At 40.6% G+C, this 11,363-nt stretch overlaps 1 protein-coding gene across 1 annotated transcript; it reads left to right on the forward strand.

Moving 5' to 3' along the window:
* Window positions 1–7,932, forward strand: LOC112293429 (pleiotropic drug resistance protein 1). Its single transcript, XM_024542807.3, has 14 exons — window positions 1–1,465; window positions 1,590–1,710; window positions 1,839–1,927; window positions 2,058–2,142; window positions 2,282–2,441; window positions 2,559–3,364; window positions 3,479–4,060; window positions 4,193–4,355; window positions 4,590–4,858; window positions 5,060–5,169; window positions 5,313–5,535; window positions 5,707–6,443; window positions 6,720–7,146; window positions 7,319–7,932. Exons 1-14 carry the CDS (start codon window positions 984–986, stop codon window positions 7,592–7,594), a joined length of 4,530 nt encoding a protein of 1,509 aa, XP_024398575.1. The 5' UTR covers window positions 1–983; the 3' UTR covers window positions 7,595–7,932.
* The last annotated feature ends 3,431 nt before the right edge of the window (window positions 7,933–11,363 follow it).

Below are 11,363 nucleotides of genomic sequence, written 5' to 3' on the forward strand. Positions count from 1 at the left end.
AATTGTGATAGTGCAGGTGACATGGGGATGGATGTTCAAGAAGTTGGATGTGCTAAGTTGAATGGATCGGTGGTTCGGCGTCTTGGACGGCGACCTGTCGCTACCCAAGATTTTAGTATGGCACACACTGTAGGTTGCTGCTCTCTGTTTCGTGGATAGCTTCGCAGGAACGGAAAGTTGAGAGAATGTTTTGACACACCAATCGCCCGGCGTTGGAATCTCGACACCGTAAGACATTTAAACTAGATTGCGACGATTGAGTTGCACCAGGCGATGACGTTCGGGTCGCTGGGCTCGCACTGTCTATCCACACGTCTGACTTTTTTCCCGCGAAGGGGTTAGGTGTGAAAATCTTTTTTGATAGCTACGAGCACTTAGACGAGTCTTTTAGACGACGTCTTTTCCTCAGTGCGTGTAGACGTCAATCATCCGGAATGTATTAAGAATCTCGTGTTCTCGGGCGTGAATGTTCTTAATTGCAGGAGTTGTGTCTTTATTCCGGTATCACATTACTACTTCAGCTTTGGCGAACTGTAAACTTCTCAGCTTGCAGGTTCGGACTAGTTCGTCATTGACCAGATGTATCTTTTAACTTAGCGCTGCAGCATTGGGTGAATGGTCTTTCTTACTCTTCTTGTGCGGTTGCATAAAATCGAATAAACTCCCATTTGATATAACTTTGGTTTCGTATTCAAGAAGATGTGAAGAGGAGCTGCGATTCGATAGTTTTAGTCACGTGCAGAATGGCAATTGCTGCTACGTTTTGTTCGCTGGCATTTCCGCCGTGATTCTCCAATTCTATTTCAATTTGGGGGCTGAGCTGCATAGCAGATGTTGACGCACACGCTTGGAGTCATTCAAATGGACATTGTGCAAATAACAAGCCCTTCCGCGAAACTGAACTTAGCTAAGTTAGGAATTTGGTTGTGAAGCTGGAATAGTTGCAGAGAAGGCTCGCCTAGCCTGTTAAAGTTGCCACGGTCATGAAAGTCGCAGACGAAGCTATGGAGAAAGATGACAAAATGGAGAAGGATCCGGAGCTGGGCGACGAGGGGCTCTGGAACATTGACCTGTCGAAGAACATGAGCACTCATGGTTCAAGACGAACCTCGCAATCGAGGTCACGGAGAGTGTCACGCGATCTGCTGAGCAACAGCCTTGGTCCCTCGGGTGGAGTTTCTTATGGCCTATTTGGTGGCACTGGTGGCAACCCGCTGGATTTATCGCTTCGGCAATCCAACAGGGACGAAGATGAAGACGCACTGCGATGGGCTGCCCTGGAGAAGCTCCCGACGTACCGACGCATCCGCACTTCCATACTCCAGAAGCACACAGGAAGCATACGTGAGGTAGATGTGAAGTATCTGTCAATGGCGGATTTCCACCACCTTCTGCAAACGTTGCATCGCCCAACAGATAACGAAGAGGAGCAGCTCCTGTCAAAGATGCGGAAGCGCTTAGACAGGTCTGTCAAATCAACAACAAAGCAATACTTGGCAGAATCGCATTCAAAGACGAGAATTCAGAATTTTTGGGGTGGAGTTAGTAATCCAACAAAACTGACTGCTGGATTCTCGTTACCTTTGCAGAGTTGGTCTGGAGCTCCCCACGATCGAGGTTCGTTACGAGAATTTGACAATCAAGGCGCAGTGCCACGTCGGAAGCAGAGGCCTGCCCACTCTTTGGAACACTTTTCTCAACGTTATGGAGGTGTTCATCCTCACTCTATTCTCTGCCTCATTTGCAATAAGGCCACGAATTACATTATATTATATTTGATGATATTTATTTTTTATACAGTTGTTAGGACTCCCGTTTAATTTTTGCAATTCGAACAGAGTGTTGCTGAGTTCGTGCACTTATCTACTTCGAAGAAGCAAGTGCTTACCATTTTGGACAATGTGAACGGTGTTATAAAACCTGGCAGGTAAGATCCAATGATCCTGCCATTTTAGACTTTGTCTGAGCTTGGCAATGTGGAATGTATCTGTGACGCAACGCCAGTAAACACGGTATGATTTCTGGCTATGGGAATGACCTTGTGGCACTTGGTGCAGGACGACGCTGCTTCTAGGGCCTCCTGGATCGGGGAAGACTACGCTCTTGCTGGCATTGGCTGGGGCACTAGACAGTAGCCTCAAGGTGAGAGCTCCGTAGAATCGCTGCTGCTGCTGCTGCTGCTTCATACCGTTCATTCTTCATTTGCTGTGCTTCGAAATTGGAAGTTGTCTGATGTAACAAGTCTGAATGCTCTTAAACTGCGTGGCTGAGTATTTTGCAGGTGCAAGGGAAGGTCACGTTCAATGGGCACACTCACAAGGAGTTTGTGGCACCGAAGACGGCTGCGTACGTAAGCCAACATGACTTGCATATCGGCGAATTGACAGTCCGGGAGACACTTCAATTTTCTTCTCACGTCCAGGGCGTTGGGTCGCAATATGGTAAATCCTCTTAGCCCCGATGGAAATAACTGTTGGTGAATTCCACACTGAAACGTGATATGAAGGGTACTAATCGCTGCCGTTGTGTCCTTTTTGCTGGTTGATGCAACTTTTCAGAAATACTCGAGGAGGTGACAAAGAGGGAGAAAGAGAGTGGGATTCGACCTGATCGCGATGTTGATACCTACATGAAGGCCACGGCAATGCCAGGACCCAAAGACAACCTTGGAGTGGAGTATATCCTGAGGAGCCTCGGGCTCGACGTCTGTGCCGACACAGTGGTCGGAGATGAAATGCGACGTGGTATTTCCGGTGGTCAGAAGAAGCGGGTTACAACAGGAGAGATGATTGTGGGTCCGTTGAAGGCGTTGTTCATGGACGAAATCTCTACAGGGTTGGACAGTTCGACGACGTACTCAATTGTTAAGACTTTGTGCAGGTTCACGCATGAGATGTCTGCCACTACCTTAATCTCTTTGCTGCAGCCGGCGCCTGAGACGTTCAATCTCTTCGATGATGTGCTCTTGCTTTCAGAGGGGCAGGTCATCTACCACGGTCCCATCAAGAATGTGATCGAGTTCTTTGAGGGTTGCGGGTTCAAGTGCCCGGAGAGAAAGGGCATTGCAGATTTTCTGCAGGAGGTCACATCACGCAAGGATCAGGAACAATACTGGGCAGACAATTACAAACCTTACCGTTACGTACCCGTCAGTTTTTTTGCAGAGGAGTTTCAGAGGTTTCATGTTGGGGTGAAACTAAAGGATGAACTGGCCATTCCGTTTCCGAAAGAGAAATCTCATCCTGCTGCCCTTGCGAAGCAAAAGTACGCAATCTCGAACAAAGAGCTCTTCTTAGCTACCTTCAGTAGGGAGCTGACTCTCAACAAGCGCAACAGCATCGTGTACATTATCAAAGCCATCCAGGTGAATTCGTGAACTACTTCTCCTGCTTGTCAATCAATTGACTTCAGCGTTAGATTTCGCAGAGCTTCGGAGTATGGTTGGGTAACGTATATCTGAGCCCTATTTTTTTTCCAGATTACGCTTGGCGCCTTCATTTCCATGACCACCTTCTTCCGCACACGGCTTGCAACAAACACAGTTGCTGATGGGGCTCTTTATTTCAACGCTCTTTTCTACGCAGTGATCACCTTCATGTTCACCGGGTTCGGGGAGCTTGCATCCACAATTGGTCGGCTTCCCGTGCTCATCAAACAACGAAACATGCTCTTCACCCCAGCATGGGCATACTCTCTCTCTGTCGCAGTGCTCAGCATTCCCGTGTCAATCTTGGAGGTTGGCATTTTCACTTGCATGTCCTACTTCGTGACGGGGTTCGCACCCCAGCCAGGCGCGTTCTTCAAATACTTCTTGATGTTGTTCTTGATCCAGCAGCAAGCAGGCGGCATGTTTCGATTCATTGGAGCCGTGTGCCGCACAATGACATTGGGCTTTACCCTCGGGTGGATCATCCTCCTGCTCCTGTTTATGCTCGGAGGATTCATCATTCCTCGTCCAGACATGCCAGTATGGTGGCGGTGGGGATACTGGATTTCTAACATGAGCTACGCTGTACAGGGGATTAGCTCCAACGAATTCACATCTTCTCGCTGGGACTCGGTACGCCTCCATTGAGCATCTTTGTCAATCCGGTGTGAAATACATTTTCATGGCCTCGAAGGCAATAATGTTCCTGTACGCAGTTGAACGACTCCTCTCATGAGCTCATGTCCAATTTTCTTTTCTATGCAGCAATACACTGGACCTGGTGGAGTCAACACCGTCGGCGCTAGAATTTTGCAGAGTCGCGGTCAATTTACACAATCGTACTGGTATTGGATTAGCATTGGCGCTCTCTTAGGGTTCTATGTGGTGTTCAACATTGGGTTTACCCTGGGGCTTCAGTACATGCCTGGTGAGTTGAAATCTTCTCCATAACCACAAAACAAGGTGTCCATTAGTGGATAATTTATTTCAAATACTTTCCCAATACCGTCCTATCAGTACTTTTTTTTTTTTTTTTTTTTTTTTTTTGATATCAACAAACTCAGATAATCCATCGGGGAAATCTTCAGCTTATATTCACATCAAAATTGTGGCAAGTTTGATCATTGACGATCGGCTGATCCTTGTTTGTGGGGCTGTGCAGGTGTGGGCAAGCCTCAAGCTATCATGTCCGAGGAAGAGCTAGAAGAGAAGGAAACTAATCGTACTGGTGTAAGTCTACCGAAGTCGAAATCTCAGTCACGAAAAGTGGCATCTTTGTCGTCCAGAAGCTATGGGTCACAAACAAGTGGCCGCCCATCTGAATCCGATGTCGGAGATGTAGCCGTAGAAGTGAAGCGCGGAATGATCCTGCCATTTCAACCACTATCGATCTCCTTCGACGACGTTAGCTACTTCGTTGACATGCCTGCGGTAGGGCGCACCTCAAACCTTCTTCAACCCACAATTCTCCAACAATAGGCTTTCAATTTATATTATCCTTGACAACCTTGAAGGTAGATTCCTGAAAGCTTAGTTACAAATTTTCTAAACAAAAAGAAAGCATGCAGCACACGAGAATCATAGTCACCATGAGTAGTTGATCACGTTGTGTGGTATCATATACAATTGCAGGAAATGAAAACACCCGAAATGACAGAGACCAGGCTTCAGTTGCTCAATAAGATTACAGGGGCGTTCCGACCAGGTGTCCTTACGGCCTTGGTAGGAGTTAGTGGAGCTGGGTATGTTTCCACTTACCGCTTTCTTGGTTCTCATTGTAGCTCCAGATCTCATAATAATCTGCAGAGGCATGGTGAATTCCTTCAATCAACATCTTATGATCGTCCTCTTTTGTCGTCTTACACGTCTGTATTTCAATTTTCAGGAAGTCCACTCTCATGGACGTGCTAGCTGGGCGCAAGACAGGTGGCTACATTGAGGGTGACATTCGCATCTCTGGGCACCCAAAGGTCCAAGAGACCTTCGCTCGCATCTCAGGCTACTGTGAGCAGAACGACATCCACTCCCCACAAGTGACGATTCGGGAATCTCTAATCTACTCAGCTTGGCTTCGTTTATCAGCCGAAGTCGACGACGAAAGCAAAATGGTTAGTTGCCGTTTGGAAACACACTCTTTCCTTCACAGGAATGCTATTTCATCAAGTCACCATTGTGAATGTAGGAATGGAAGAAGCTTTCATGGTGTAATTCTTGGTAGCTTGGAATTCTTCATACATGTTTTATGATACAAGTATTGATGAGCTTCTGTTGTGCTACAGGTCTTTGTGGAGGAAGTGTTGGAGCTGGTGGAATTGAAGCCGCTGGAGAATGCCATTGTAGGTCTGCCGGGAATCACAGGTTTGTCAACGGAGCAAAGGAAGAGGCTGACAATTGCAGTGGAGTTGGTTGCCAATCCGTCCATTATTTTCATGGACGAGCCCACGAGTGGGTTGGATGCTCGAGCAGCTGCCATTGTGATGCGATGCGTTCGGAACACGGTGAATACAGGAAGAACGGTTGTGTGCACCATTCACCAACCGAGCATTGATATCTTCGAGGCCTTTGACGAGCTTCTGCTGTTAAAGCGGGGTGGTCAGGTCATCTACGCAGGCGAACTAGGCCAGCAGTCCAAGCATTTAGTTGAGTACTTTGAGGCCGTACCTGGAATTTCCAAAATCGCCGAGGGCTACAACCCTGCAACTTGGATGCTGGAGGTGACCAACTCGGACATGGAGCTTCAGTTGAACATGGACTTTGCGGAATATTATAGAAATTCTTATCTCTACAAGCGCAACAAAGACCTCGTGAAAGAGTTGAGCGTAGGAGCTCCTGGATCGAAGCCATTGGCATTTGAAACCCAGTATCCTCAGACCTCCTTTGAGCAGCTCAAGTGCATCCTTTGGAAGCAGAACTTAACGTATTGGCGCAGCCCCGATTACAATCTCGTCCGTTTCGCCTTTACTTTCTTCACGGCTCTTATCTGTGGAAGTATATTCTGGCAAGTTGGGCAGAAAACGTAAGCTTCTTCACGTTCACACTAAGTCCTTCGTGCGTATTGCTCATCGCTTTAACTCCTTGGGGTCCGAATGTCTCCAAAATGACCGTCAAGGTTTTTGGCCATCTCGGAGGGGAGCCGATGAGAGACGGTCAAATAGACAAGATCACACAATTAACTATATTCTTTTTAGGTCTAGAATTTATAATTCTCGATATCATTCGAATCAAGGGTAAACCCTTGTCTCTGGTTTCAAACCTTCTCTTCACTCACATTAGCTGCTTTTCACATTTGCAGAGGAAGGTCGACAGACTTGGTGATCACTTTGGGCGCTTTGTATGGTGCAACTTTGTTCATCTGCTTTAACAACGCAAGCACGGTTCAAACAATGGTAAGCATCGAGCGAACGGTGCATTACAGAGAAAAGGCAGCTGGAATGTACTCATCCATTCCTTATGCACTCTCGCAAGTGTTGATGGAAGTGCCCTACGTCCTAGTGCAAGCCACCATATACTGTCTCATCACATACTCCATGTTGGGCTTCGAATGGACCGCCTCCAAATTCTTCTGGTACTACTACATCACCATCATCAGTTTGCTGATGTTCACGTACTACGGCATGATGATGGTGGCCATCACTCCCAATGTCATCTTGGCTTCCATCGTCAGTGCTTTCTTCTCCACGCTGTTCAATCTCTACGCCGGATTCTTGATCCCACGACCGGTAAGCTCTTGGATCTCTGTCTTAGCTTGAAATGCACATGCGGTAATCTCTTATCTGTTATATCCTGAATCTCATGCATTAAGGACTGATCGTTACTCTGCGGTAGAATTCCAAACTACTGCTGGATGTGAAAGATGTCTGATGTCCTGGCCGTCTCCACATTGTTTTGCAGGCTATTCCTGGGTGGTGGATCTGGTACTACTGGGCTTGCCCATTGGCCTGGACTGTGTATGGCTTGATCGCTTCACAATTTGGAGACATCACCAGGGCATTAGTTATAGTTGGCGACGAGTCGAGAAACATCAACGTGAAAGACTACCTCGTGGAAACGTTTGGATTCGATCACGACTTCTTGCCTGTTGTCGGTCCCATGATCTTCATTTGGATGCTTCTGTTCGGAGCGATCTACATCTGTGCAATCAAGTTCCTCAATTTCCAGCGCCGGTGATCGGCGGGATTCTTTTGTTCAATCAACCCCTCTTTCAAGCAACCTCCAAGTTTCGAAGTCTGATTCAGCGTCGGCACATGAATCCCGAGCTTTTCTGCTTTCATTGCACAGCATTGGTTCCCACCGAAACTTACACGACGGTGCTCGCAACTCGTAGTTTTTACTATCTCCTTGATACAATTTGATTTGTGGGTTCAGTGGATTTTCATTCATAAGGCGATGAGAGGATGCTGCAAAAGCATCGTGAAGGATTCTACATATCTTGTAACATTAACACCATTTCAAATTCAATTCACTCGCTGGTCGTTCCGCGAACCAGGTTGCCTCGTTTGTTGCTCCCTCGGTACTGTCATTGGTTTTCTATTATGAAATCGTACCTCATTTTATGCTATGCTATAGCTTTTCTATTGTTTCTCCAGCTAGTCTAGGTATGGATCTTACAGCTCATGCACTTTTCTTCATACCAATCAGTGGAGAGCTTCCACATCCCTAACATACTGACACAGATTCACAACTGCAGCTAGCAGTGTCACTTATTAATGAATTTTTTTATAATATAATTCCGATTTTGAAACACATGTATACAATGTTTTTTGGCATGTAGTTGTATTGTTTGAGTCACAATTATGTACTCATTGCTACCACGTTGAATCATAAAATGCAGTGCTGAATGAAGTTGACAAGTATTAATGATTATCAATTTTAGTTATTATTTAATATATTAATAATCTTTGAGATGGTTAAAAAAATTATAGAAACTCATAAATTAACTTACTGAATGAAAAAAATATTTCTTATTTAAAATATATATTTTTATATATAAATTCTTTCAAACTAATTGATTTAACTAAAGGTTATATAAATGTCAAAAATATAATTTAATTCTATAAATACTAAACAAGGCTATAATAAATAAGTCTCAATATTCAGAATATTAGAATATATTTTTATCCTTATTAGAATATTATTTAACATAATAAGGATAAAAATATATAAAAATAAATAAATAAATAAAATAAGAGATGTCTATTATTGCTTCTTCAAAAACTTCTGTGGGATTTTATTTATTTATTTATTTATTTATTTATTTTCTATTATCAAGATTTTTCCTATTTTTCTTTTTTATTTTCTTTTTTAATTTTAGCAATATAAATATTTAACATTTGATTGTTACTACATTGAATTCAATCTTACTTATAGGAATAAAGACTAGAATTAAGGTTTTTTAGAAATTAGGATTATCACAATTGTGACTATCCTATATGTTTTATAAACAATAGAATAAATTACATATTACGTGTAGATTTACTTTAGAATCTAGCAAATCCTCTTACAATTTCAAAAACATGGGATACATGCAACATCTTAAGTTTTCTACTCAAAGGCATAGAAAGAAAGCAAAATGAATCTATTATAGATGGGGATTTGACAATCTTAAATAACCAAGTTGATGAATGTCTAATAAATATTGATCCACACAATACAAGTAAAGATTCATTGAAGCTAATATTATATTCTCTATGTCTTCATCCAATTCTTTTTCATCATTTTTGATATTCAAGTCAAAATCATCTTTTTGTCTTAAAAGATTTATGTCTTCAACAAGGTCGTCTATATTTATTTTCATTTATCTTTGTTTGAATATCTTCACTTCCTTCTCTACAATTGATATTTGTAACCTTGTTCCATTTAGTTCTTGTAGTGAATAAGTTGCATTATCATGAATAGTTGTTACTACATATGGTCCAAACCATCATTTAGAAAACTTCCTTAAAGTACTATGTTGATTGTCCAAGCTATTATCATAGACCAAAACCCAATCACTTTCTTCAATTGCCTTAGGTATCAATTGATGTTGCTTATTAAACCGTGCCTTATTTTGTAATCTTGCTCTTTTTAATCTTTCTAATGGTATTTGCACATGTTGTGGTTTTTGCTCAAGTTGTTGAATTCTAATAGCTAAAATTTCCTCTCTTGTCAATTCATCTTCCCATAGTAGAATACCCCAAGTAAGTACTTTTTCTTCAATTGGCATAATAGGTTTTTGACCTATCATAAGCGCAATGGCATATAGCTTATTATTGAATTATAAGTTATTTGATTAGTCCACAATATAAATAACAAAAGTCGAGGCCATTCTCTAACCTTCCTATTATAAGCTTTATTTAATGCTTTTATAATTGGTAGATGACCACATTTACTTTTTGCATTTCCTTTAGGATTATAAGCAATAATCAATGATAACTTAATTCCACATCTTTCAAAGAAATCAAGAATCTCTTGTGTATTTAATTCTCCACAATTTGTAGTGATTTAGCTTACATATTTATAGCAGCAAATAACATTTTTAAGTAAAATTCTACAAATTCCTTCTATAAACTTTATTCTCAATACTCTACCTTTTACTTAGTTTGATAAATCTTCATAAACCAAGACTAAATATCTCATTTTCCATAATCCAATTGGCATAATAACCAAATCAAAAATCCATTTAAAATGAATAGTTAAAGGATTTGTTGGATGTAAGCCATCTCAATATCATATATTAGAATATAGTTGATAAGTTTTACATGATTCTACAAATAAAAACATATCTCAATACATATTTTTCTACCAATATTGTTTTTAAAGTTAAAAAAAATTAATCCAAATTTTCCTATATCCTATTTATAAACTATTATAAAACCCCTTTAATAATTTTTATTGCTCTTCCTTATTGCCTATCAATTATTGTGGCATTCCAATCCTTTTTTTTGGTTTCTACAAAAAAAATCCTTATTGAAGCAAAAATCTATATATATATTTTTTATTTCTTTAAATTTTTTTTTAAACCAATATTTTTGTTTAGTTAGGATATTCAAATAATAACTAATATTCAATAATTCTCCTTCACAAAGTTCTTCAAAAAAGAAACTTGTCTTTCTTGCTAAAATTTGGTATTGAATAGAATTTTGACCCTACATCATTAATGTCTTCAACCATCTCATCTTTTCTTTCATATCTCGCTTAACACAATATGTTTGCTATCAAATTTTTCTTTCCAATAACATGCCTAAATTTTGGATTCAATAATTTAATATAAAAAATCCATCTTAGCATTGCAATATGTGGTGTTGAATAATTAATAATTAATTTAAGAAATACTAAGCAATTTGTTTCAATTACTACTATTACACCAATCAAATAATCTTATTTAGCTTTTATAGCCAAAAAAACCTCCATAATTCTCTTTTGACTTATGAATATGCACGTTGATAAATACTTAAAACTTTAGCTCCAAATTGAATTGCAAATCTATTTCCACCTTAATCATCTTGATCCACAACCACCTAATAGTAATATGACTAGTATCTATAGTAAGTATTACTTGTCTATTATACTCATAATCAATTCTTCTAAAAATTGGAGGTATCAATAATAATACTTTTAGCTTTTACATTATTTCAGTATGCTTTTTTTTTTCCTATTTATGTAATAGTTCATACAATGGATTTGATATATAAGCATAATGAGGAATCTATATATGATAAAAATACACAAGCTTCTAAAAACCTAGGAACTTCTGTTAAGAAATCACATGTATCCTTTATCCTTCCAATCACATCAACTTTGCTTAGATCTGATTTTCTCCCATAAAATCCACACAAATGTCCAATAATGACAACTTTTTGTATTCCAAATGTAGATTTTGCTTCCAAAAGTGTAAGATGAACTTCTTCAAGTTGAGATAAAATCTTTTTATAATCTTATATATGATCAATAATATACT

Source organism: Physcomitrium patens, chromosome 16 (assembly GCF_059467195.1).
Source record: "Physcomitrium patens ecotype Gransden chromosome 16, ASM5946719v1, whole genome shotgun sequence".
In the NCBI taxonomy this organism is placed as follows: Eukaryota; Viridiplantae; Streptophyta; class Bryopsida; order Funariales; family Funariaceae; genus Physcomitrium; species Physcomitrium patens.

What these genes read in the sequence shown, in the direction of transcription:
- LOC112293429 (XM_024542807.3), top strand. Translation starts at nt 984, where the DNA reads ATGAAAGTCGCAGACGAAGCTATGGAGAAAGATGACAAAATGGAGAAG. An exon ending in ACTTCGTTGACATGCCTGCG is followed by an intron (nt 4,859 to 5,059) that starts GTAGGGCGCACC and finishes ATACAATTGCAG; the next exon opens with GAAATGAAAACACCCGAAAT. An exon ending in TGGCAAGTTGGGCAGAAAAC is followed by an intron (nt 6,444 to 6,719) that starts GTAAGCTTCTTC and finishes TCACATTTGCAG; the next exon opens with AGGAAGGTCGACAGACTTGG.